Source organism: Mus caroli, chromosome 1 (assembly GCF_900094665.2).
Source record: "Mus caroli chromosome 1, CAROLI_EIJ_v1.1, whole genome shotgun sequence".
In the NCBI taxonomy this organism is placed as follows: domain Eukaryota; kingdom Metazoa; phylum Chordata; class Mammalia; order Rodentia; family Muridae; genus Mus; species Mus caroli.
This window is the reverse complement of record NC_034570.1, coordinates 29196953-29223348: the sequence shown is the minus strand read 5'-3', so window position 1 is coordinate 29223348 and position 26396 is coordinate 29196953. Positions and strand designations below refer to the sequence as shown.

The following is a 26396-nucleotide window of genomic DNA, read 5'->3' as shown; positions in this document are numbered from 1 at the left end:
GTAATTGGCAGGCCCCTCGGCCAATGGCACTAGGAGTTCACTCCGTTCGTCCCGCCCACAGGTGCTGGCTGCCACCGCAACCGAACTGGCGGTCCAAGTAGCTGCGGGTCCCGCAATTCTCCACTGGAGCCTCGGGTGCTTCGGCTGCGGTGAAGCTGGTGGAGTCCGCACGGAACGCTCAGTCCCATGGGCCTTTCGAGGGGGATGGCCGCGTTCTCAATCTCGCAGGCCGGGTTCCCAAGGTTGCTCCGGAGTCCTGATGAGTGGCAACGCCACACAGCCTGCGAGCGCTGAGGTTCATAGTCGGGCGACAGCGGAATATGAGGGAGGTCGGGGAATGGCAGACTTCGAATAAATATATTCTCTGCACTTTGCTTTGGGAAAAGGCCTATTTCTGGGGGTAGGGCATGTGATTTCACTTCTGGAACCTGCTGGAAAAGCGGGGACACCAGAATTCAGTCCTAACTTGTGGCTCTTAACCCATACCCCTCAGGGAGGGAGAGAATAGAGAGGCATTGGGAGGAAAACTGGTCTCAACACTCACTCCGTTCCCCTTCAGGAGTTTGAAGAAGATCTATGCTGAAGCTCCTGGGGTCCTGGAGACTAAAGACTGGAGAAGAGGCCGTGCCAAGGTCTGTAGCTGAATTGGTAGAGTGCCTGTCCCAGCATTCAGAAGGTGGAGGCAAGAAAAATCAGAAAGTCAAGGTCACCCTAGCTTACATTGTGAATTTGACGTTAGTTTGTGATGAAATCCTGTCTCAAAGTAAAAAAGGAAGGAAGGAAGGAAGGAAGGAAGGAAGGAAGGAAGGAAGGAAAGAAGGAAGGAAGAAAAAGAAAGAAAGAAAGAAAGAGAGAGAGAGAGAGAGAGAGAGAGAGAGAAAGAAAGGAAGGAAGGAAGGAAGGAAGGAAGGAAGGAAGGAAGGAAGGAAGAGAGGGAAAGGGAGGGAAAATGTTTTAATGACGGTGGAATGTTCAGTGGGTAAATGCCTCGCCCCTAAACATGACAACCTGACTTTGATACCTAGACCCACATGGTGGAAGGAGAAAATCGACTCCAGAGTGTTGTCCTTGGACAACAACACAGGCTCTATAGTGAGGGTGTATCCCCCTACACACAAAAGAAAATAAAAGGGGGGACCTTCCAAAACAGACTTCAGCAGACCACCCACAGGGGAACCAAAGAATTTCAAGCATTGCCAACTCTCTGTTGAGGGAGGACTCTGAGGAGATCCGTTTGGGGTCGTGTGCAAAAGTAGGGCTAAGGCAGATTGAAAGTGCTTTAAGCATGCTGGCCAGTGGTGGCACACTGCCTTTAACCCCAGCACTTGGGAGGCAGAGGCAGGCGGATTTCTGGCGGATTTCTGAGTTTGAGGCCAGCCTGGTCCACAGAGTGAGTTCCAGGACACCCAGGGCTATACAGAGAAATCCTGTCTCGAAAAAACTAAAAAAAGAAGTGCTTTAAGTCACTGGAAGATGAGTGGGATCATTGGTAAAAGGCTGTCAACTTGGTTATCACAGTGTTTAAATGAAGGAATGGATAGCATCTTTAAAAGCCAGACAAGATTTTATTGGGTTTTATCGCTAGATCTCTGTCTTACGTCACTGTGGGTCTGCCAGTGGTGACAATGCAAAACAGCCAGATAGCATGAGGGTGATAGTATGAAAACTTTTTCACTGAAATGGGGAAGATGACAGTAAGATGGCTCAACGGGTAAAGGCCTTGCTGCCACACCTATCAATAAGGGCTCCATCCCCTGACACACATGGTGGAAAAAAAAAAAAAAACTTCCATACATTGTCCTCTGACCTCCTTATGCCATATGCAGAAGCACTCAAGTAAATATAATTTAAAAAAAATGTTAGGAGGGCTGGAGCGATGGCTCAGCAGTTAAAAGCACTGACTGCTCTTCCAGAGGACTGAGGTTTGAGTCCCAGCACCCACACAATGGCTTGCAAACACCAGAAACTTGAGTTCCAGGGGACCCAATGCCCTCTTTTGGCCTCCACAAGCACCAGGCTTGCACATGGCGCAGATATACTGGCAGATACATAAAAATAAATTTTCTTTCTCTGAGACAGGGTTTCTTTGTGTAGCCTTGGCTGACCTAGAACTAGTTCTGTAGATCAGACTGGCTTTAAAGTCACAGAGATCCACCTGTCTCTACCTTGAGAGTTGCTGGGATTAAAGGCATGTGCTACCACCAACCAGCCAAATAAAAATTTTAAAAGTTTTAGAAACCACATTGACACCAATCATTGGATTTGGTCGCAATTTTTTAAAAATGTGGTTTGTAGACGCTAGCTTGCTGGACCTTGCTTTAATATTGGGAGGTGAGAGTAATATCAAACTGGTTCAAGTACTGAGGGTGAGTTAAGTGTTCAGCCCTAAAAGGGACATCTGTATCCACTCTCCGAAGCTCAGGTAACGTTGCAGAGGGTTGGGAGTGCCATGAAACATTGTCTCCTAAATGTGACCTAGCAGTTGCAGGTGTGCTCTTCTAACACTGGGCCCACCCAAGTTCCATCATCAGTAAGTTGGGCACAGGGGGCCTCATGCCTCCCTGAGAAGCTACAGACAGTTAATAGCTATGGAAGGGAGGCATACTCCTTAGTGCTACACCCACTGGTTTCCCTCATTCAGATAAATGACGCCCCCCCCCCCCGCCATGCCTGTTCAACCTACTCAGGCAAGCTCAGTTAAATGCAATGGGGCAAACACACACCAAAGACATGAAAGTAGGAGAGGAGCTTGTGAAGAGGGGGATCTGCAGGAAGAAGAATGAGAGTAGAAAATGAGAGGATATAGCCAAAATACATTATGTATATGTGTATATGAAGAAATACATTGTTTTGAGTTTTCAAAAGTGGGGGGACTCTAACCTACTTATTATAAGTTCTTGGGGAGTCACTGTTCACACCTGTGTGTTCTAAGAGGGTCAGCAGGAATGACTGAGGATGGACAGTAATTGCTGAGTTCATTGGAGGTCAGTGAATGTTACTAACAGCAGTTAAGGAGTCAGCATCCTCAGGAGCAGGGTGAAGGGCAATAAAGTCGTGAGTGGCTGTGGGGACTTGGAGTATCGGTTCCCAAAGAAGCAAAAGATGGCCATGAATAAATGCCAGAGGGATTGTGAATGCCTGGTGGATGGGCTGGGAGGGGTTGATGGCGACCCAGGGAGGTGGTACACAGAAGGTCTGTGATCTGTGTGACAATGGTGGAGTCCGCAGAAGCTGAATCTCTGAGATGACCAATGGCAGTCATCTTAAGCCAAGAGCCTCCGGAGCAGATGGAAGGGTGTCACCAAGAGATCGTGGCAGGCCCCTATGTAGCACCAGTAGATGTCACTGGTGGGCAGTGGTTACTGGAGACCATTCCAGTACCCAGGAGCAGCGGCAGCTCTGAGAGGTCAAGGGGTCAGCTATGGTAATGTGCAGGGGACAGGAGAGCTGAGCAGTGCCTGAGAAATCTCTACTTTGGTAGCTGGAGATCTGTCTAAGCCAGGGATGAAAACCTAGTGGTGTCTATTTCTCCAAAAGATGGGATCTTACTAAGGGGATCTTTCTCATAGGCTCAAGTTTGGCTAATAAGTAAATCTGCCCATATGAAGGTTGAGTGGGTGGGTGGGTGGGGTGGGTCTCCACTGGGGTAATTTACTTGGTGGACATGGTCTGTCTTCTGTTGGCTGGAATTAACCTTAGTCAGCAAGGAAGGGGGTGGCTGTATTTATCTGGGACCACTGATCTGTATAAATGTCTATCTTCTTATCTGGCCCCAAATATATCCAACTGTCTGGCAGTCCAGATGTGCGTCTGTTTTTTTCAGGATTCCCGCCTATCTGTGATGGCTAATATTGGTTATCAACTTGACACACCTGAAGAAGAGGGAACCTTACATGAAGAATTGCCTCTGTTCCATCAGACTGGCCTGTGGGCATGAATGTATGTATAGATGTATATTTTAAATTGCTAACTGATGTTGGCACTTGTGGGTGGTGCTACCCCAGGCAAGTGGTCCTGACCGGTACAAGCAAGCTGTCTGAATAAAATATCATTTGTACCCAAGTAGGAGGAAGCAAGCCAGTACTGCAGCATTCCTCAGAGGGCTCTGCTTCAGTTCCTGCCTCCAGGTTCTGACTTGAATTCCTTAGGTGGCTTCTCTCAGTGACCGACTGTGACCTGAAAGCCAAATAAACTCCGTCTTCTCTTTGTTATGGTTTCTATTGCTGTGATCATCATGACCCAGAGCAACTTGGGGAGGAGAGGATTTATGTCCCTTGTACTTCCAAAATCATAGTCTACCATCAAAGGAAGTCACACCAGGAACTCATGGCAGGAACCTGGTAGGCAGGAACTGGGCCAGAGACCAGGAGTGCTTGCTTCTCACTGGTTTGCTCAGCCTGTTTTCATACATCACTCAGGACCATCAGCCCAGGGTAAATCCTACCCACAGTGAGTTCGGGTCCTCCCACATCAATCATCACATCAGTCAAAAAAAAAAAAAAAAAAAAAAAAAGCTGGGCTTGGTGGCGTGGTAGTGCACGCCTTTAATCCCAGCACTCAGGAGGCACAGGCAAGTAGATTTCTGAGTTCGAGGCCAGCCTGGTCTACAGCCTGGTCCAGGACAGCCAGGGCTATACAGAGAAAGCCTGTCTCGAAAAACCAAAAACAAACAAACAAACAAAAAACAAAAAGAAAAGCCCTTAAGTGTTAATGAACTGTTCTTTAGGACCTTGGAAAATAAGATGATAGAGACTGGCTTATAATGTTTCTGAGGGAAGTTTGAGTGCCTTTCTCACAGTTCCATTTGTGTGGTAAATTAGAATTAAGAATCTGGAAGTGAGACCTTTGTTCTACTGGAATAACGGATGCTGAAATAGCGGCTGCAATTAATAAGAGGCCAGTGTCACTGAGACGAAAGCTGGAAATTCCTTCCTCTGGGTCAGCATATAGAAGCTGTGGCCTGGGCTGGAGGCAAGGCTATATCTCGAGCTCTTAGCTGGATTTGATAATGTGTAAAAGCCTCCTACATGGAATTGGGTTTGTAGGCCTGAGGCAGTCAGGAAGAGCAGCTGAGACTTGGCACTGTGTGACTGAGTGGTAGTCACTCTGAAGAGAGGCCATTGGTATAGGTACAGCCTTCTTACTTGCCGTGGAGACCCCTGCATTTTGGAGGCTCCGGAGCATCGGTGAAGGACTGCAAGAGAGAGGAGCCAGCCTGAGCTTACTAGACAAGCTGTGTATGCTGCAGATACCAGAGACAAAGACATGGGGCTGTGTCTTAGTTATCCCTCTATTGCTGTGAAGAGACACCATGACAGAAGCGGTTTCTAAGAGAAAGCGTTTATTGCAGGGATGGCTTACGGTTTCAGGTCGTGAGTCTATAACCATTATGGCATGGGGCATGGCCACAGGCAGACAGGCATGGTGCTGGAGCAGCGGCTGAGAGCTTACATATCCTCAAGCAGCAAACAGAGAAGGCAAGAGTGGGCCTGGCATGGGCTTTTGAGACCTCAAAGCCCACCCAACACACCTCCTCCAACAAGGACACACCATCTAACACTTCCTAAGCAGTCCACCAACTGGGAGTCAAAAATTTAAATATATGAGCCAATGGGAATCATTTTCTTTCAAACTGCCACAGGCAGAAGGTTGTGAATGAATACCGGGTATCAAACATTGAGCTGCAAAATTTGACCAACACTGCTGGCCTTGGGTTTTGCTTCGATGTGACTGTAACTGTTCCCTGGTTTGTTTGTTTTTTTTCCTTGTGGAATAAGAAAGTATGTAACGGGGCTGGAGAGATGGCTCAGTGGTTAAGAGCACTGACTGCTCTTCTGGAGGTCCTGAGTTCAAATCCCAGCAGCCACATGGTGGCACACAACCATCTGTAATGGGATCCGACGCCCTCTTCTGATGTGTCTGAAGACAGCTACAGTGTACTTACATATAATAAATAAATAAATCTTAAAAAAAAAACACAAAAAAGGAAAACCCCTTAAAAAAAAAATAAAGTATGTAACATGTACTTCCCATTATAACCCACTGTCATTTCTCCCAATATGCCCTTTCCGCCTCAAATTGCTTGGCATGGTCGTGGTGCTTGTTACAGCCGCTGAAAGCAAACTGAGGCAGAAATCTGCTCATCTAGGTAAAACCAGTCTGGTTGGTTGCTGGTCAATGGGGGCAGGAATGTTCTGTACCTTGATCTGAGGGAACTACACAAATAATGCTCAGAGCCCTTGTTCCTCGGGTCACTCAAGAGCTGAGGACTGAGGGTTTGTTGATGGGTGCTCTGAGGCCAGCCTGATCTGTTGTTGCAAAGCAGGGTGGGGGTTGGGGAGGCTCCAGTGGAAAACCTGAGGAATAGTGCTTTAGGGAGACTCTTTGAGACTACTGATAGCCCCTAATACTCAATTATTCTCTAGCTTCCTTTTTCACTAGAAAAAAAAATAAACCAACAAAGGGTGCAGAGATAGAAGATGTCATACACCCTCAGCCCCCAGACACTCCACTGCTTTGCTGTTGAGAACAATCAGGCCTGGCAAGCTTCCCCGGGGACCTTCTACAAGCTGGGCATTCGGCAAACAGCAAGCACATCCCTCTCCTTCTGTGAGCAGAAGTTTAAGTTCAGCAGTCCCCAGGATGTCAGTGCCTCTTGCAGAGGTCCTCTGGGCTTCCCCAGCCTCCTCAGAGGTTTCAGTGTTCTGGATCAATGACTCAGAATCAGATCAGCATCTCAAGACAACACAGTCTAAGGAGAAAGCCACCCGACGCCTCAGTGCTCTCTGGAGGCTGCGTGGTGGTGGCTGTTAATCCAACAGGCAAACCTCCAGGCACTCCTGTGAGAGACACTTAACCTCTAGACCAGCATTTCTCAACCCATTGGTTGCACCTGACCCCTTTGGCAACCTTGTCTCCTCCAAAGTATTTACATTACAATTCATAAAAGTACCAAAATTGCAGTTATGAAGTAGCAAGGAAAACAATTTATGGTCGAGGGGTGGGTCACAACATGAGGATCAGTCTTGAAGGTGGCGGCATCAGGAAGTCTGAGAATCGCTGTGTTAGACAAGCATGTGAGGTGTTATAGTGACCAGGTTGAGGATGGAAGAACCACTCTAAAAATAGGTGACACCAGCCGGGCATGGTGGCGCATGCCTTTAATCCCAGCACTCGGGAGGCAGAGGCAGGCGGATTTCTGAGTTCGAGGCCAGCCTGGTCTACAAAGTGAGTTCCAGGACAGCCAGGGCTATACAGAGAAACCCTGTCTCAAAAAAACCAAAAAAAAAAAAAAATAGGTGACACCATTCCCTAGGCTTCAATCCTGACTGAACAAAAAAGAGAGAGAGACAGCTGGCTGGGTACCAGTGTTCATCGGTTTCTGCTTCCTAAGCTACCTCAAGGTCCTGGCGCCATCACTTCCTGGCCCCGATGAACTATGAACCAGAATTAACTTTCCCTTCTCCGTTAGGTGACTTCTTAGGGTCTGAAATTGTGACTGTGAAGAGCGGGGCTGTTGCTGTGCTAAGGCAGGCCATGTGGCCAGTAGACCCGTGGGACCTCATTTTATTGGAGGAATGTAAAAGAATTTAGAACTTTGGGCTAGAAAAGCAACTAAAAACTGCAAGCAGGGCTTATAGGTCCTTGGTGGGAGCTGGGAAGCGGAGAATGGTTGGAGAAATGGAGCCGCTCACTAGAGGCTCACCTCGAGGTTACAGAGGACAACAAGGACCTACCAGAAACTGGATGAAAGCCTGTTCCTGTGAACTTCTAAGAATATGACTTCCTTCTGCACATGCCCTGTGAACTGGAGTGAAAGTGAACTTAAAGGTAATGGACAAATTTATTTGGAGGAAGAAATTTCAAGATGGATCAGCAATAAGTCTGGTAAGAAGAATGCAGCTAGAACTGTTAAAGCAATTGGTGCCACTGAGAAGGATCTATCAAAGCCCTTGGGCTACACAAATGGTGTCCTGCAGGCAAAATCCCATCCACAGAAGCTCCAACCTGTGAAAATGCAAATGTGTTATGAAGAGGAGCCGGAGCTGACCCTGGAGAGGGGCTCCCTGTTCTACAGAAGGAACGGCTTTGTAAAGTGGGTCCATAACGTGAGCAAACTGAAGTGGATACAGCTCTGGCCCAAGGACACCGGGCTACTTCTTAGCAGCAGAACCAGGCAGCACCATCTATGTGGATCTTGGTTTTCCTGCCATAGATGATACAAGATTGAGCCGGGAGGTGGTGGCACACGCCTTTAATCCCAGCACTTGGGAGGCAGAGACAGGCGGATTTCTGAGTTCAAGGCCAGCCTGGTCTACAAAGTGAGTTCCAGGACAGCCAGAGCTATACAGAGAAACCCTGTCTTGAAAAAAAAAAAAATACAAGATTGAGAGGTTTGTGGAGTCATATTCCATGGTTTCTGAGAGCAGATAAAGCCAGGAAAGGTGTGGCGTGGCGGGGTGGGGGCCCTTGCAGGTTGGTCATGGAGGCCCCTGCGTGAAGCTGTGAAGGTAAAACCTAACTTGTAATGAAGACCCCAATGAAGACATCTGCTGAGAGCGGCAGGCAAGGCATGGGGCCAGTCTCAGGCTGTGCGTATTATCACGGGGAGTGGAGACCTGGAGGAGTGGGTTTACCTAAGTCCAAATGATCACGTTGAGTCCCTAAACGCTGAGCCCATGTGGAACAGCAGGATTTGGTGCCTGCACTGCTTGATTTGGGTCTTCCTCTGCACTGATCATTTCTTGCTATGCCAGGACTCTCCTGGAGAGAATCTCCATGGAGATGCTCAAAGTTGGAAAGGATGTGCCTTAGCATTGTAAAATGGTAAGGGATGGAAGTTACTGCTTAAAAGTGATCTGTTTAGGGGTCAAGCTGAGGCGCGGTGGAGCCGTGGTAGTCGGGTTAACTGCTGGTTTGACAGCATGTGGACGCACCTAGGTGACAAGCCTCTTGGCAAGCTTGTGAAGGATTACGCTGATTAGGGTTGGAGGCCGGAGGGCCCATCCTAACACTGGGCACCATCGTTTCCCAGGCTTGGATCTTGGACTGCATAAAGCTAGCCAGACAACCACTTATCACTCAGGGCTAATGGTTTCTCGTAGCCTTGCCTTCCACCATAATGGACTGCACTGAAGGATCCTAAGGGCCTTTTCCAGTCCCACACCCTCTTTACAGCTTTCCCTCCCGCCTCAGGTCATGGCTAGGAAAAGTTCTCTTCTCCACCCACAGGAACATTCTTGAGTAAAAAATTCTCAGAAAGTACCTGACCCTCTGGAAAGTCCCACGTAAAGTTCAAATGCGTGTCATGCTTGCTAGCCAATAGATTTAAAGGTCAATATGCTGAGCCAATTAAGTTTGAACTGTAACCTTGCTGATATAACCTGGGCCCCTAAAAAGTATAGAAACGGCTTGTAATAGCCATTTGGGTAGCATTCTAGTCACTCCCCTTGAGGGACTGATTGAAGGTCGACTGGAACACACTGGAAAATAAACTTTTTGTGTTTGCATTGATCTGCAGCTCGGTGTCTCACTCAGGGGCATCTCCAAGTAAGTACCACTGACCGAGAGTCAGGGGTCTTACCGCAGGTCTTAAATGCTTAAATTGCATTTTCTCACAGCAACTGAGAAGTAACTCACACTCTGGGTTCTTCCCTGAGGACTTGCCTACAGGTCTGCTTCAGGGAGGCAGGAAAGCTTGAGAAGAGAAGGAGGAACATTAATACCCTGTTCCCAGCTTTAAAATGACTTTTTTTTTTTTTTTTGAGACAGGATTTCTCTGTGTAGGTTAACAGAATACACTCTATAGACCAGGCTGGCCTTGAACTCAATAATCTACCTGCCTCTACCTCCTGAGTGCTGGGATTAAAGGTACGTGTCACCACTACCTGGCAAAATTTTTTATTATATTTTTATTTTGTGCATGGGGGCATGTGTGGAGGTCAGAGAACAACTTGTGGGTTTGGGTTCTCTCCTTTCATGTAGGTTTGGAGATTGAACTCAAGTTGTCAGGCTTGGTAGTAAGTACCAAGCTGTATTGCTGGCGCCAAAAAGGACATCCTTAAATACTACATACTAGGGGGTTGGAGAGATGGCTCAGCAGTTAAGAGCACAGACTGCTCTTCCTGATTTCAATTCCCAGCAACCACACGGTGGGCTCACAACCATCTATAATGGGATTGATCTGATGGCCTCTTCTGGTGTGTCTAACAGTGACAGTGTAATCATATACATAAAATAATTCTTAAAAAAATACCCATGCTGGCCTTTCCCTAAGAGCAGTGGGTCTCAACCTTCCTAACACTGCAACCCTTTAATATAGTTCCCCATGCTGTGGTGACCCCCAACTATAGAATTATTTTCATTGCTACTTCATAGGTGTAATTTTGCTACTGCTATGATTGTAATATAAACATCTGTGCTTTCCAATGGTCTTAGATGGCCCCCGTGAAAGGGTCATTCAAGGGGTCACTAGCCACAGGTTGAGAACCACTGCCGTAGACTGTCATCTTCTCTGAGACAGACCTGGGCATCTGCCTCACACTCCCTTAGAGGAAGGTTACGCCAACAAGCGTTCATACATGTTGCTGGCAGCACCAGAGGCTCTGAATGATGAACCCGGTCAGCATGGCTGGCCCGTAGCTTCCCTCTGACAGTAACCCCACCTCAGCACAATTTTTTTTTTTTTTTCTGGGACTTTATTTAGCAGTGAACAATCAGATCAGGCATGGTAGCACAGGCTTTTATCTCAGCAATTGGGAGGTAAAGGCAGGAGGTAGTTCAAGGCCAGTTTGGTCTCCACAGCAAATTCCAGGACAGTCAGAACTACATGAGACCCTGTCTAAAAAGAACCACCAGACATATAAATTCAAAGGAAATACAATATACACGCACAGGTTAAATGACAGCACAATGTGTGTAAACTATACCACAGACTGTGTAAGCTATAGAGAAGCATATTTCCTAAATAGATAAATTACAAAGACAAAATAAAGAGAAACTTAAATGATACTTAGAACAAATGTGCATAACTGAAAAGCAAAAATTTTCATCAACTGACTGATAAGTATGGTCTCATGCCTACAGCAGATTATTTGGCAATAAGAAATGAAGTCTTGACATAAGCTACAAGTTTTGGAAACATTATGGTAGGGCAAAGCAGCAAGTCACAAAAGATAATCTATTCCATGATTTTACTCATATGAAGTGTGACAGGCAGGCTTGAAGAGACCAAAAGTAGATCAGTGTTTGCAAGGGGCTCAGGTCATGGTCACAGTTGGGAGGAGCTAAAGAGTCATGGCTGAGGGTGTACCCATCCTGGCAGAAAGATGTTTTAAACAGAGGCTCTCTGTGTCCCTCCCTTCCATCAGACTACTGAAGTGGCAATCTCCAAGGAACTGGGTTTTCTTCAGGAATCTCCTGTGAGGAGAAAAGTTGAAGCTTGGAGCCAGGGAGTGGCTCCAAGGAGAGAGGTTTCACTCAGTTCTAACAACTTGTCAGACCAACTAGCAGGACCCTGGAGCCCAATGATAAACAGATGGCCAGAGTCCACAGCAACAAATGGCAGCACACTCTGGCCAGGACTGCTCAGCTATGCACACCTCTGGACCTCTATTTAAACCTAAACCTCATGTCAGGACCAAAGGTGGACTTGGGTGGATGCCTTTCGCTATGACTTGTGTGTTTAATTGGCCTCTAGGACAACTGGTAGAACATAGGTTGTTGGGGCTGCCAGAGCCCAGGCTGGAATCCTAACAGTGAATGTGAGGTTTCTCTCAAGGATAAAGATGAATTAAAATTAGATCGTGGAGATGGCTGCAGAGCTCTATGAATATCACTAAACCTCCCACTGGGGCTCCAGCTCACCATGAGGTTAGATGCCATACCCATGCACACACATGCGCACATACCCTCAGTCAACTAGGTCAGGGGGTCAAACAGAATCCAGCCACACACCCAGTCTCCATCCAGCTCTTGTTCCTCTACAGCTCTTCCTAATTTATGATACCCAAGGTCAATGCAGCAGACCACCAGTCTCATGACAGTTCCCACCTTTTACTTTCCTCTTTCCCCCATCTTTATCCTCTCTCTTCCAAAGAACATTGGCTGTCCTGGTTATAGCCATGTGACTTAACCTCCAGAGAGAGGAGACTGGAGTCCATTGAGTGTATGTCTTTGAGATTTCTTTTCAGTTTACTCTTAATTCAAGCTCCCACACCTCCCCTACTCGCTTCATTGTTTCAACCATTCCTTCTACACATGCCCACTTTGTGGCAGAACCAGCCCCTAATGAATAAAGATTTCAGGAGACCAATCACCAGGCAAGGAGTAGGTGGGACTTCTGGGTGGGAGAGAGGAAGAGGGGATGGAGTAAGAGACTGCCTTTTTGGATGGGAGACAGGCAGGTGGAGGTCAAAACGTACCTAACAAGAGGCCCCAGGGTTTAGATGGCGGATCTGCCTTTTGTTTTTTTGGGTTCTGTTTTAACTGAGACCTAGCAGTAATAACCAGTCCTGCTGTGGTGTTTCTTCTCTCCACTCATGCCCTCAGTAACCAATACACTAGCACAACACAGTGTGACCTTTACTCCCCCAAACTAGCTGGTATTTAAGGAATGCCTGTTTCGTAGTTAACTGACACTACTTTCACGGTGGGTTTATTGCTGGACAGTGGCTCCCCGACTTCCTGTGCAGATCAGGGATAGAGCCTGAACAAGTCTAAAAGAAAATGTCAACTCAGTCTTACTGGTCTTTCCTGAATATTGAAAACATTCCCACTAAAAGCAGAAAGGCAACCTGGATTTAGGAATAATAAAAACACTAGGTCTCAACACACCACCAGGAGTAACAGGAAACACCAAGACAATCTGTCTTCTCCAAAAATTACCAATTCCACAATACTGGCCCCCGATGAAGACGACTTACATGAAACTCAGACACACAATTCAAAAAAATAACAAAGCGATCCATCAACTCAGACAGGACATGGATATTCACCGAGAGAACACAAACATCAGCATGGAATCAGAAAGTCCATTCAGGATGTGAAAGTAGAATTTGATAAAGACACACGCAGAGGAAAACCTGAACTGAGACGAAGGTAGAAAGCGGAAAGTGCAGGTCAGGTAGAAGCTCAGTGGGAAGAAGCCTCGGAATAGAGAGGATTGCATACAGGAGAGGAGGTCGGGGCTTCAGAGCAAGGCAGAACCGCATCACTCAGTCAAGGCCAATGATGCATGTCAGTGTGTGTGAATAAAACATGCAAGATCTTTGGGGCATTATGAAGAGGCCAAAATTATGGGCATATGAGGGGAACTTCATGCCAAATGAATTCAGAAAGGAGATACTTTTAAATTTCCCTACTCTAGATGAAGAGGTGCCCAGAGATCCAAGAGGCCCTCAGAACTCCAAAAGGGCAAGACCCTAAAAGAAACCTTTCTATTATATAATTACGACACTAAACAGGCAGGACAGAGAGTGTAGAGAGAGAGCTGCAAGAGACAGCAAGCTCATTTACAAAGGCAGGCTTGGGTTAAGAACACTGGGTGCTCTCGCAGAAGATGGAGGTTCAATCCCCAGGATCCAGATGATGGCTCCCAACTGTCTGTAACTCCAGACCCAGGGGATGCTACACCTTCTCCTAGCCTCATCAGGATATATCAGGCAGATATATATGCAGGCAACTCTTACAGATTACAAGAAAAAAAAAATCCTAATTCTTAAAATCTGTAAATATGAGTGCATTTGAAAGGGTCTCTGAAGATACAAGTTCAGAATTGTAAATGAGATGGACCTAGACCATGGGCAGTAAGTACAGTAACAAAGGTCCTTCTAAGAGAAATATTCAAGAGACTAGGTCAACAGACTCAGCACTGAAGATGAACGCTGACACTGAAGTGCTATGGTAGCAAGAGGCGATATAAAGGGTTACTGCAACCATCAGAAGCCAAAGAGCAAACNCAGCCTTAGGGACTGAACACCCTCACCTCACACCATGACCTCTAGAACCAATTTCTGTTAAACTATCAGCTCCACAAGAATCCCTTATGGTATCCATAAGAAATGGGCAGAGCTGGGCTGTGGAGGTGCACGCCTTTAGTCTGAGCACTCATGAGGCAGGGACAGGCCGATCTCTGAGCTCAGAACTAGCTAGGTCTACAGAGTGAGTTCCAGGACAGCTAGACAGCCAGGGCTACACAAACCCTGTCTCAAAACAAACAAAAACCATAGGAGATCACATGATTTTACTTGCATTTTGCAATTTACACACACACACACACACACCCCACACGCAAAGCCATGGGAGGATCCCAGAGGCCTTGTTGAGAATTGGATTCATGAGCTGCAGTTGTGGGCCCATCAGTCCCAGAGCACTGGCCTAACCTTCCTCATCTTATTGGACCTCAAGGGCCTTGCACATCATCCAGACGGCTTCTGTTCTCTCTCACTATCGTTAGGTTTTCATGACACCATGCAGACATCTCCCTTATCCTGTCTGACATGCTTCCTCAGAGGCCTCCTCCTAATTGTATGGCAGATCCCATCACCAATTCTCTCTGCGAGCTCTAGTGCATTTGTAGGGTCTTGACAACCACTCTACACAAACCCAGGGCCCTTGGGGAAGTTCAGGGTTTTGGATACAGAGAGAACAGTAAGTTGAGAACTGCTGTGGCACAGCCTCTTGAGGCCCTTCCCTGGGCAACACTAGCTCTCCCTGTGGCTGATGGACAGGCCCATTGTAGATGTAGATAGGCAGAGATATGGTAGGCAGGTTGTGGGTGTCACTCTATCTCCTGGGAAAGAGGGAGGGTGCAGAGAATCTCTTGTGTTCTGTATAGAAATATCACTGGTCAATAGAAAAGTATGGCCAATGAGCTGAGGCAAGAAACAGGAGATGGGACATACTGCAGAGAGAGAGAGGGGATTCTGGAAAAGAGGCACAGGAGATGGTCGCATGAAACTGAGGTAACCAGTCATAGGGCACTCACAAAACAAACAAGGAACTGAGTAATGAGCTAGGCAGAGAATAGATGCTAGCTGTTGGCCTAGGCATTTATTTATGAAATATTAAGTCTTAGAGTCGCTATCTCTTCCAACAAAGAGGCTGAGGGGAAAAGCTCGCAGTTAGAGGAGGGTGCCCCTGCTTGTAAGTTAGGCTGGTAATTAAAGGGTGTAGGCTTGCCGCTGGTGACAAAAACTGACCCTAAACCACAGGAAAAAAAAGTGTTCACAGGGCCCAACTCTGAAGAAAGTAACCACTTTCCAGTGCAGATCTGCAGCCCTAACCCAGCCTGAGGGTGACTATTCAGTCCACCGTCATTAGGTCCTCAACCCATAGACCCTCTGTGGGCTTCAGGTTTGTCCTGACAGACAGTAGGCCAACTGTGACCAGTTAGAGGCAGCTGGGAGCATGATGACAGAGGGTTTATTTAGATCCCTCCAGTCTCCACTTAGGATTAGTGAATCTGTCTGTGACAAGTCTCTGATCCAGGATTCCAAGTCTGCATCCTGACTGGCAAGTAGCTCAGCTCACTCGGCACTCAGGAAGACCCTCTTGCGGGCGGTGTTGGTGTAGGGGTGCCAGCGCCACTCTACATCTGCGGTGGCCTCCTGCTCCAGTGTGCCCAGGCGAATCATATACACTAGGGTGAGGGGAGAGATGTCACACCATGCACAGTCAAGGACCCCCCCACTAACCTCCCTCAGGCATAAACTAAAGCCTAAACTCACACTTGAGCTCAAATCGAGGCCCGACCTCAGTCAGCTCCACATTGCGGTGGTCTGTCTTCTTGTAGACATGGTGCCTGAGGAAAAAGGAAGCAGAGGTAGGTATGTGGGTCAGTATGGGATGTGGGTTAGCTGAGGAAATATAAAGGTCACAGGCCCTACACTCAGCCCATGGACCCACCGGAATGAAATGTAGTCATCCTGGTTTGCAAAGGTGATGACCCGATGGCTGTCGTCTTTTGGCACGGGGAATAGGTAACGAAGGATATCCGACACCTGGGGACACAGAGACAGAGAGTCATAGGGCTGGCCTGAGCCTCAGCCCTCCCCACAGGGTTCCCATACTTACCCGCTTGCCCAGACGTGAGGAAAAGCCATGAGTGATGAGGTGGGGCTTGGCTTCTGACATGGTGCCCAGGTCAGGGATGTCATGCCGCATGACCACGTTACACAGTGTGAAATAGGCAGTAGGACCGAAGGGCAGATGGCTGACAATGAGCCCCACTGTAGGGGAGAGGCTGTCAGATACTCTGCCATGACAACAGCCCAAGCTCCCTTGCCCTCTAGCAGGCTTGCCCTCCAGCAGGCCTTACCGGGTGTGCCTCGATGCTCATGGACCACCAACAGGTCGGTGACCCCGTTGGCTTTGCAAGCTCTCACTAGTGCTCCAACCTCATGCCGACCTCGGTTCATGCGCTGGGCACCTGGGAACACCAGCTTCAGTTCCTGCCCATGGACCAACACCGAATTAGAACTGGGGCCACTAGGCCTGGGCATCCCCTACTCCTTGACCCCCCAGTACCTTTGCAAACATTTTCAGGCGAGAACTAGGGTCTCTGGAGGTAGTGATCATGACCTTAGGATCCTCAAGCCCGGCCCATCGATATTCATCATCTACATGGCTGGTTACACCTGTCAGAAGAACAAGAGGGAAGGAAAATGCTGACTCTGCTCAAGAGAGCCTGGTGGAAACGCACCTCTAGTGGCCAGGAGAGTAGCTACCAGTCTACTGGTGAGCAAACACAAATGAGCAATGGAGCAGTCTATGGTGGCAAAGCTCTGAACAGCTAAAACCAGCGGTGAGAGACTCCCTTTCCTCACAACAAATATCCATAATGTCCATGATTCTTTTCCTGCTTATTGAGTGACACATTTGGGTACCAGTGCTAAGGACACTTCTGCTCCAGCAGACACTCCAGCGAGCAAAGAGTAAAAGCTACTGTGTTTATTGTATAAATAGAACCGAAGGCATTTGTTCGGGGAGAGCCCCTGTGATGGCACCCAGGGGCAGACAGGAGGAACCTGGGGACAGGTATAGAAACTGCTCACCTGGACACTTCCATCAGGTGGGAAATTGTCCAGTGTGGCTGAAGAGGACCTGGAGCCCAGTGGGCACAGAAGTTGGTTCAGTGTGGAAGAGGGCTGCAGAGCCCAGATTACCTTCTCCACCAGCATCATCGAACTCCAAGGACCCCTGTAAGGCTAGAGCCTCCCGGCGTAACTCGGTGGGAATCAGCTGGTTTTCTGCAAGGAAGAGAAGGGCAGAGTGAGACACAATGTATATAACACTGTGTGGTTCACTAGTGTGCGGACTTAATGTGAAAGCCCCTGATTTCTTCCTTAACATCCTCAACAGAGTCAGTACAGAAATATAGAAGGAACAGAGGTAACAAACCAACTACTTTACGTGTTATTGGAGATATGGTCTTGAGAGGTCTGTGGCTTTGCTGCTGAGTGTGTTGCTAACAGGGTACAGGGTATGCCACCACCCCTAGTTATCAACTTCTTTTCATCTAATTGACAACTAATGGTTACTGGGGAGCTCATTTTCTAAATACTTCTTCATTATCAATGTCATTTCTATAACCAGACAAAAACCTAAAGAAAATCTGATAATGCACTGGGGAGTGGTTTGATTGCAGGCGAAGAAGACCTTGGTGTTGAGGAGCACTACAAAAATAATAAATGCTTAAAAAACAATACAAAGGGGCTAGTGAGATGGCACAGCAGTTAAACACTGTCTGCTCTTCTAGAGGTCCAGAGCTCAATTCCCAGCAACCATACCACAGCTCACTACCACCCATAAAGGACTCTGACACCCCCTTCTGGCATATAGGCAGACATGCAACCAGAGCACTCATACTTAAATAAATAAATACATTTAAAAGACAGAAAGAAATTGTTTCTTAAGTAGGAAGGAAGACCAGTGACCTCCAAGTCTTCACACTGCCTACTAAGGTGGTCAGCACGCCTGCCTTTGATCCCGGCACTCAGGAGGCAAAGGCAGGGGATCTCTAAGAGTGAGGCCAGACAAGTCTACATAGTGAGACCCTGACTCAAAAACCAGTAACAACAAAACAATATAAAAAAGAACACTGCTATCTGGAGGTACAGATCACCTCAAGGCGCATGGCCTCAGCTGGCTGGGGGTCAGAGATTCTTTCTGTGAACTAAGGTGGGACAGCAAGGGCTGCGGCCCAGTTCTGCATCTCCAGCACGCGAGGGAAGGGAGAGGGTCACAGCAGCACTCTGTCAAGCTAGCTACCAAGTGAACATAAGCTCTCCTCTGCCACAGGAAAAGGATGCTCCCTAGGGATACCCACAAGTAGAAAAGTCCAACCATTTCTTCTGCATCTTAGAAACAATACTGAGCCCCCAACCCAAACAAATACAAAGCCAAACACATACGCTAATAACTTAGGGATATAAGTAGGCATAATGTGAACATAAATAATAGCTTACAACAGTTTTTTAATGCAATATTTAATATAGTTAATAATAGATGGTTGTAAATGTTAATATATTGATCATTTTTCTGTGTATGTATTCCTGCCTGAATTCACATGTGTTCAGGTAGCTGCTAAGGCCAGAGGACACTGGATCCCTGGGTTACAGACAGTTGTAAGTCACTCTATATGGGTAGTAGGGAATGAATTTGAGTCCTCTCAAAGAGCAGGAAGTGCTCTGAACCCTTGAGCCATTTTTTTTCAAACTGTTTTTTTTTTTAAGTTATGGTAATGGGTCACAGATACTTAACATTATGCTTATATAACCCAGGCTGATCTGAAACTCATGCAGCCAAAGCAAGCCTTGAACTCTGATCCTCTAACCTCCACCTTACCAGTGTTAGGATTATAGACATAGGCCCCCAGGCACAGGCCCCCAGGCACAGTTGAGTCAGGCTGGGGACAGAATCCAGAGCCTCCTTCATGTTAGGAAGCACTCTAATAACTGTGGTACAATCCCAGCCCTAACATTATGCTTCTTAACTCAAACAAACTTTACATGACACACATATACTTTATAGTCCTAAATTACAGGAACAGAATTCAATCACTGGCACCAGGGATATTGTACTACCAATCAGGCGGGAGACATGAAGTTCCTTGGATACAAAAGCAAGATAGGGATAAATAGAACATTTCCAATTAAGCTCTGTGATAGAGGATCTTCATTATTAGGGCAAATGAAAATGTGAATTAATGTAAAGTTAAATTAAGGCAAAGTTTTAAACTAACTTGTAAAACGAATGTCAAATTCTAAATGGAAGGAGAGTTTAAAAATGCAAGACAATTATAACAATCAATAACAGATTTTTCTAATTTTGCTTTGAAGAAGACAACAAAAACAAATACCAAGGATTCTTGCAGACCCATTCCCTAAGATGGGAATCAAGTAGATGAGGCAAAGGTTTTTTTGTTGGTTTGTTGCTTGATTTGGTTTGGTTTTTGGTTTTTCGAGACAGGGATTCTTTGTTTTAGCTCTGGCTGTACTCATTATGTAGACCAGGCTGGCTTCGCACTCAGGGATCGGCCTGTCTCTGCCTCTGGAGGGCTGGGATTAAAACCGTGCGCCGTCGCCACCCGACCGAGGCAATGTTTTAAAACTAAATAAAAACTAGATATTCTGTAAGCAAAACTAGCAATCAACCTGTAGACATGGACAACTGTAGCGTAAACGGCCATACTATCACATGGTGGGATCATTCAGAAACCAGTGAGCAGTGAGGTTCTACCTAACGGGCAGAGAAAGGAAAGATGACCAGCCACCCTAATACAAATACATGAAGTTCAAATGCGTTTGCACCTCCGTGTAGTATGCTCGAGCAAGGACTTGTAATCCACCAGCACAGGGAGGCCTTACCTTCTAGAGCACGCTTGACTCGCTCCTTCTTCTCCTGAACAGATCGCTGCGCCTCCTCCCGGGCTTTGCGGTACAGGTACTCGCGGCGCAGGCGAGCCTCCCGACGGAGCTAGAGAACACACAGGGTCACCATCCACTTCGGAGCACCGAGGATCACAACTCAGCCCTCCCGTTAGTCCCCTTCTTTCCCGCTAAACCAGAACACGAAATCAAAACATCCTACCATGATGAGCGCCGCTCCCTCACGAGTCCCAGCTCTTCTGGCGCTGCCTGCACCACGCAGTGATCACTTCCGCCCTCAACCAAAAAGGCCTCTAGAGGCTTCACTCAATTCCACTGCCGGGCAGAGTGCCCCATCTTAAGATGGCGAATGGCGGGGGGCGTCGCAAGGTGATTGGTCAGACGGGCAACCAATTAATTAACCAGATTTGGGATGTCACGTGGTCTAAGACCGACCTGATTAGTTAGTCCGTCTGCGGCTTCACCGGTGCTTGAGCTGGTCAGGCCGCGGGCTAGCGAAGAGTAAGAGCAGGAACTGTGCGCATGGCTTCCTAGATTCAAGTTAAGGTCCGACTTTTCGTAGCCATCGGATTCGAGAAGTATCCCGCTCCAGGCGCTAATCCGCGTCCTGGCTGGTGACAGGGATCACCCGGAGGTTGAAGCCTTTGACTTCCGGGCCACGATTAGTACTGCCCCCCCAAGGGCGGATCTCGAGCGCTGATTGGCTGTCATGCACATGGCCGTGCAGTGATTCGGCGGCTTGGAAGGCAGTGACTCCGCCCATCCGCGCGTGTCCCAAGACTGGCTGGGCCATGGCGGTCCAGGCTCTGCGAGAGGAGTTGGACTCCAAGTGCCTACAGCTGCTCAGTGACCTGGAGGAACTGGAGGCGAAGCGGGCGGCGCTGAACGCCAGGGTGGAGGAGGTGGGCCACGGGGAATGGAGGGAGGGATAGAAAGCGGGCACAGGGAGAGAAACAGTCTCAAGTCTTTCCTGTCTCCCCAGGGTTGGCTCTCACTTGCCAAGGCTCGCTATGCCATGGGAGCCAAGTCGGTAGGACCCCTGCAGTATGCCTCGCGTATGGAGCCTCAGGTCTGCGTGCGTGCCAGGTGAGCCCCCCACCCCCTTTGGAGAGTGGGTGGGCAGGACCTAGGCCCGCGCGGCCAGAAATCCAATTTCCCTTTTTTTTTTTTTTCCAGCGAGGCCCAGGATGGACCCCAGACCTTCAGGGTGATCAAAGCTGACGCCCAGACCCCCGAGGAAGTGGGGCCTAGCGAAGCATGTAAGTCTCCTTTCCACCTGTCAGCCCTTACTTAGTGCTAAAGACAAAACTCATTGAACATTTAAGGAAATTATTTCATTTGGAATCTGATTAATGGAGAGCGTCTGAGCTGGAGAGTTGAATGTCTGTGGGGCGGGGGTGGGTGGGGAGGGGGGGTTTCTTATACTTTGATAGGTAGGGTTCAAGTAACAGGATAGGAGAGCGGCCCGAGGAGGTCTAAGGGAATGGGGCTTATTCCAAGCCTCCTTGGCATAACATGATTGGGTAAGAGGGTTAAAGGAATGTTGGCGTTTAAGCTGATTGGTTCATAGCATCTGGTCAAACCACAAGGAGGGACCACACATCTAAAAAGTGCATCTTCACCTGGGAACGAATCATGTTTTCTTAGCCCACCCCATTATTATCGACTGGCCACAGCTATTACGTCTGTTTTGCAACTGCCAAGAATATTTCGGATTTTTGTTTGGTTGGTTGTTTTTTGTTTTTCATTTCGTTTTGTTTTGTTTTTTTCAGAACTCAAGGGTGGGAGCCAAGTCACTGTGAGGGCAGGTTAGCTTAAAATGAAGTCTGAGAACAAAATGGAGTTTGCTCTGGTACTTTAATCCCTAAGCAATAAGTTAAAGGTGGACTCTTTTATAGTGGGACGAGTTTTGCAGTCAAAGGAACTCAGCAGAACAGAAAATGTATATCCCTATATCTAGATGTTCCTTGGAAATAAACCTCCAATCCCAGTTAATCATTCCTGAAACAGCTTGGGGACATTTCATGACCTTTAGGTAAAATGGCAGTCAGTCTGTAATCTTGTTCTAGGTAAACAGAATTGTCTGTCCTGGAAGTCAGAATAGACAGAGTCAACTGGATTACAAAGGGGAAGGTGTTACTGTTTCCAGACACAGGAGAAGGTTGGGGAAATATCTAACCTTCAGTGTTTCTCAGAATCATGAACTTGGATTAAGCTCATTGTGGTCATGAGGACTGTATGGCCTTTCAGCTCTGCGCAGGCGCAAGGGCCCCACCAAGACCAAAGAGGTAGGATCTGCTGTAGTTCCTCAAGATCCCTTGAACTGGTTTGGAATTTTGGTTCCTCACAGTCTGCGGCAGGCCCAAGCCAGCTTCCGGGATGGTGAGTTTTAGGACTGTTGTACTGGCTAGGGAGGCCTAACACCCCTGCAGTCTTGGGGGCTGGGGGGGGGGGCACTCCATGGATCTTACCGTGATGACATTCCTCTTCTCTCACCAGGCCTACAGCTGGCTGCAGATATAGCCAGTCTCCAGACTCGCATCAACTGGGGTCAGAGTCAGCTCCGAGGCCTCCAGAAAAAACTGAAGGAGTTGGACCCTGGGCCTGCCTGACCTGCATCCACATTGGGAGGCACTGAGCATAGCCGCCATGGATGCTACCACCTTACCTCAGGCCTTCTTTTATAAGCAGCCCCTGTCTCAGCTGATGCCCCACCTAGAAATGTCCTTAGTTTGCACAGTTTCCAGCTTTTCGAGGCATAAAGTTGAGTTATGAAGTTTGATGAAGCAAAGCTGGGCAGTGTGGAGAGCACCTTGTTCTAGGCCCATTGTCTCAGGGCATGACAGTGACCTAGTGAATAACCTGCAGCAGCCAGCTGGGATAGTGAAGCCCTGCAGAAATGGTGACAGAAAAGAAAGGGAGTCTGGAAACATAAGGTAGATCAGGACAATTCCAGTCAATAAAAGTACCTCAGGCTGGGTGTAGCAGCACATGCCTGTAGCTCCAGCAACTCTTAGAGGCTGAGGCAGGAGGATCACTTAAGCCCTGGGAAGTTTATAGACAAGACAGCACACACACACACACAAATACCAGAATAGCTAGCAGGAAATATTACTTCTGTTATAAAAGGTAAAAATAACTGTCATTCTTCCGGGGAATCAAGGTGACCTTCCTGATTGCATTTAGCTTATTGAAGTGGTGTATTCTCTCACCTGGGAACTGTGTCTTGCTTCACTTTTTTTTCCTGACCTATCCAGTTGTGTTGGGAAGGGGAATGTAATCGTTTGCGGGGTGTAAATATTTCTTCCTAATTTGTTAATTTTGCCTGTATTGGTTTTTCTACTTACAAATTGTAAAAACACAAATTTGTACAGAAAAATTGAATAAATAAAAGCTACAGTAAGTGTCACAGAGCTCTCATTTTATTTTCAGTGTATGGGGGCTTTCCCAGTGTATGTCTGTACCATGTGGTGCCTTCTGCCCTTCGGCAAGAAGAGGCCCTATGTCTCCTGTGGGTGCTAGGAAACCCTGGGTCCTCCGAAGAATAGTCAGGGTGTACTGGCTGGTTTTGTGTGTCAACACAGGCTGGAGTTAGAGAAAGGAGCTTCAGTTGAGGAAATGCCTCCATGAGATCCAACTGTAAGGCATTTTCTCAATTAGTGATCAAGGAGGGAGGGCCCCTTGTGGGTGGGACCATCTCTGGGCTGGTAGTCTTGGGTTCTATAAGAGAGCAGGCTGAGCAAGCCAGGGGAAACAAGCCAGTAAAGAACATCCCTCCATGGCCTCTGCATCAGCTCCTGCTTCCTGACCTGCTTGAGTTCCAGTCCTGACTTCCTTTAGTGATGAACAGCTTAAGCTAAATAAACCCTTTCCACCCCAACTTGCTTCTTGGTCATGATGTTTTGACCAGGAATAGAAACCCTAAGACACAGGGTTTGCTCTTTTGTTGTTGTTTGCTTATTTGGTTTTTGGTTTTGTTTTGTGACAGGGTTTCTCTATGTAGCTCTGGCTGTCCTGGAACTTGCTCTTGACCAAGCTGGCCTCAAACTCACAGAGGTCCAGTAGCCCCTGTCTCACTAGTGCTGGAATTAAAGGTGTGTGGCCCCCCTTTCATCCTCTACACCCCACCCCAGCAAGGGGGTGCTCTTGATCACTGAGCCATCACTCCAGACCCTCTTAAATCAGGTTGGTTTGGTTTTGTTTGTTTGTTTGTTTGTTTTTTAATTTAAGTACACTGTAGCTGTCTTCAGACACTCCAGAAGAGGGAGTCAGATCTCTTTACAGATGGCTGTGAGCCACCATGTGGTTGCTGGGATTTAAACTCCGGACCTTCGGAAGAGCAGTTGGGTGCTCTTACCCACTGAGCCATCTCACCAGCCCTTAAATCAGTTTTTAAAAGAAAGTGGAATTTATGTGATTTTGGGATTTGGGATTGTATTAATACCGTAGTAAAGGAATCGTAATGAACTTCTGGGATTTCAGTTGGATGTTAAGTGAGTCCGGCACCCAGCTTTTCTACCACCGTCCATTTCTGGCTGTGTATCTCCGAAAATTATCTCATAAAGCTACCAATTTTTAATGATAAACAGCAAGAAAAATTACAAACCTGTGACAGCACATTCTTCTCCCCCTTTAGCTCTCCGGTGCCTGTATATTTGGGGCTATTATGAGTAGAAAGAAAAGGACCCTCTTCTTTCGTTTTGTTTTTAATTTGAGATGGGCACAGTTGTAAACCTGAAGGGCTATGGCCTCGCAAGAACCCACTAGTCTTTGCCTTCCCAGTTTTGGAAGCATGAAAGGCATCCACCGAGCTTCCTAGCATTCTTCAGTCAGTAAAGTGACATCTCTACATGGAAGAGAGGGCCGAGAACACAAAATTTTTGACCATAAATTCTTCCTGAGGACCACTTCTGGAACGCTAATCACACCAGAGTCACGAGATTAAATGTAGAACCAGACACAAAGGCATTTACTGCGCGGCTGGGCTTCGGGTGTGGTGGGCTCTGGGAAGCCCGACGCTGTGGCTGCCGGGATAGGGTGAGGACTGTGCCCTCGGCTGCTGACTTTAGGCTCACTCCCACGCACGGAAAAAGTTCTACCTTTCGCGTCACGGGCTCCGGCAGCGACCGGATGCGGGCATTCCTCACTATTTCCTGGGAAGCGAAGATGCTGAAGATTTTGGAGGGTGGAGTTTGCACAAGCCGCCCTAATGACGTAGGTAACATAAGAGCAAAGGAGAGACACCTGCTGGCAGCTCCCATATGGTCTAGCGGTTAGGATTCCTGGTTTTCACCCAGGCGGCCCGGGTTCGACTCCCGGTATGGGAACAGCTTCTTTTTATAGTTTGTAATTAATTCGTTGCTATTCGTGTCTTGTTGCTGCTCCTAACACCTCGCATGAAAACAGTGGCGTAGTCTCAGGAAACTGGGGCCATAGGGGTCATCGATCTGCAAATAGACTTTAGCTTTCTTCATAACCCTATGAACTAGTTTTTTTTTTCCAGCAGTAACTTATTTCAGCTATTTATATCAACTATTATCTACATTATATATGCAAAACTATAGATACTGAAGTTAAAAGTAATATTTAAAATATCAAGATAACATTGTGGGTTGTCCATACAGAGGTTTCTACTGCTAGCCCCTTCCCATATTTTCGGCCCGGAGTAAAAGATTTCTTGTTCCTGAGTGGAACAAGCAAACAGAGAAATGGAAACTGAGAAAAAAAGCAGGGAGAAGGGAGCAGAGGTGGCATCCGCTAGCAGGAAGTGCTCGCCGCACCGGGCTGTGAGCTGCAACTGCAAGCTAGTGGATGTGTTTGCTTATTTGGTTGTTTTTGAGTTTTGTCTGTGCCTGACTCCTCTCTCCAGTATGGAACTGTCTCCAAACGTTTTTGTTTGTTTTTGGTTTTGTTTTTGATTTTTGCTTTGTTCTGTTTTGTTTTGTTTTGTTTTTTTTGAGACGGGTCCCTGTATATACCCTAGGCCGGCCTTTTAAACTTAGCTATCCTTCTGTCTTGCTTCCTGATTACAGGTGTGCATCACTGCTCTGGGCTCTACTTCTGAGTCTACGCGTGCACGGAGGAACACTAAACCAGAATGACTTTCCCAGTCTTCTGTGCATTTGCCTTTGTTAACCCGAGGTTTAACGCGGGGCTGAGGTGGTCTGCTCTGAAGGTGGAGCTGCCTCTGTCCAGCTGGCACTGGGGCAATTAAGCTACAGGGCATCAGCTAAGAAGGCTCAAATCTGCCAACAAGAGGTAACATACTTGGGAAACATCCTAAAAGGGGGCCAATGATGGCTATCGGAGGCCTGAAAAGATACCATTTTGAAGATCCCCACACCCACCACAAAACAGAAGGTCAGACAGTCCTTGGGGTCGGCAGGATTCTGCCGCATTTGGGTCCCTAATTTTGCAGAATTGGCAAAGCCCCTCTATGAGGCCACCAAAAAAAAGGGGAGCCCAATGGACTGAGGCCCAGGAAAGATCTTTCAATAGACTCAAACA

General features: G+C 47.4%; 2 protein-coding genes, 1 long non-coding RNA gene and 1 other non-coding gene across 4 annotated transcripts; 3 read left to right on the top strand and 1 right to left on the bottom strand.

Moving 5' to 3' along the window:
• Positions 1-2: 2 nt before the first annotated feature.
• LOC110297355 lies at positions 3-4474 on the top strand. Its single transcript, XR_002378277.2, has 3 exons — positions 3-295; positions 560-632; positions 3824-4474. It is a non-coding gene; the product is annotated as an uncharacterized LOC110297355 (long non-coding RNA).
• Positions 4475-15036: 10562 nt separating this feature from the next.
• On the bottom strand, positions 15037-20349 carry Imp4 (IMP U3 small nucleolar ribonucleoprotein 4). The gene is made up of 9 exons (XM_021162139.2): positions 20092-20349; positions 19869-19977; positions 17166-17249; positions 16528-16637; positions 16319-16451; positions 16075-16229; positions 15907-16001; positions 15729-15802; positions 15037-15640 (listed from the first exon to the last, which is right to left on the bottom strand). The coding sequence occupies exons 1-9, from the start codon at positions 20092-20094 to the stop codon at positions 15528-15530; spliced, it is 876 nt and encodes a 291-aa protein (XP_021017798.1). The 5' UTR covers positions 20095-20349; the 3' UTR covers positions 15037-15527.
• Positions 20350-20351: 2 nt separating this feature from the next.
• Ccdc115 (coiled-coil domain containing 115) lies at positions 20352-23298 on the top strand. Its single transcript, XM_021162145.2, has 5 exons — positions 20352-20791; positions 20872-20975; positions 21066-21148; positions 22140-22271; positions 22389-23298. Exons 1-5 carry the CDS (start codon positions 20681-20683, stop codon positions 22499-22501), a joined length of 543 nt encoding a protein of 180 aa, XP_021017804.1. The 5' UTR covers positions 20352-20680; the 3' UTR covers positions 22502-23298.
• Positions 23299-25144: 1846 nt separating this feature from the next.
• Positions 25145-25216, top strand: Trnae-uuc. Its single transcript has one exon. It is a non-coding gene; the product is annotated as a tRNA-Glu (tRNA).
• Positions 25217-26396: the final 1180 nt, after the last annotated feature.

Coding starts and splice junctions, on each gene's coding strand:
- Imp4 (XM_021162139.2), bottom strand. Junction 15,803..15,906: donor GATGACTACATTTCATTCCG/GTGGGTCCATGG, acceptor CTTTTTCCTCAG/GCACCATGTCTACAAGAAGA. Junction 15,641..15,728: donor GCCTCGATTTGAGCTCAAGT/GTGAGTTTAGGC, acceptor CCCTCACCCTAG/TGTATATGATTCGCCTGGGC.
- Ccdc115 (XM_021162145.2), top strand. CDS start 20,681: ATGGCGGTCCAGGCTCTGCGAGAGGAGTTGGACTCCAAGTGCCTACAG. Junction 20,792..20,871: donor TGAACGCCAGGGTGGAGGAG/GTGGGCCACGGG, acceptor CTGTCTCCCCAG/GGTTGGCTCTCACTTGCCAA. Junction 21,149..22,139: donor AGTGGGGCCTAGCGAAGCAT/GTAAGTCTCCTT, acceptor ATGGCCTTTCAG/CTCTGCGCAGGCGCAAGGGC.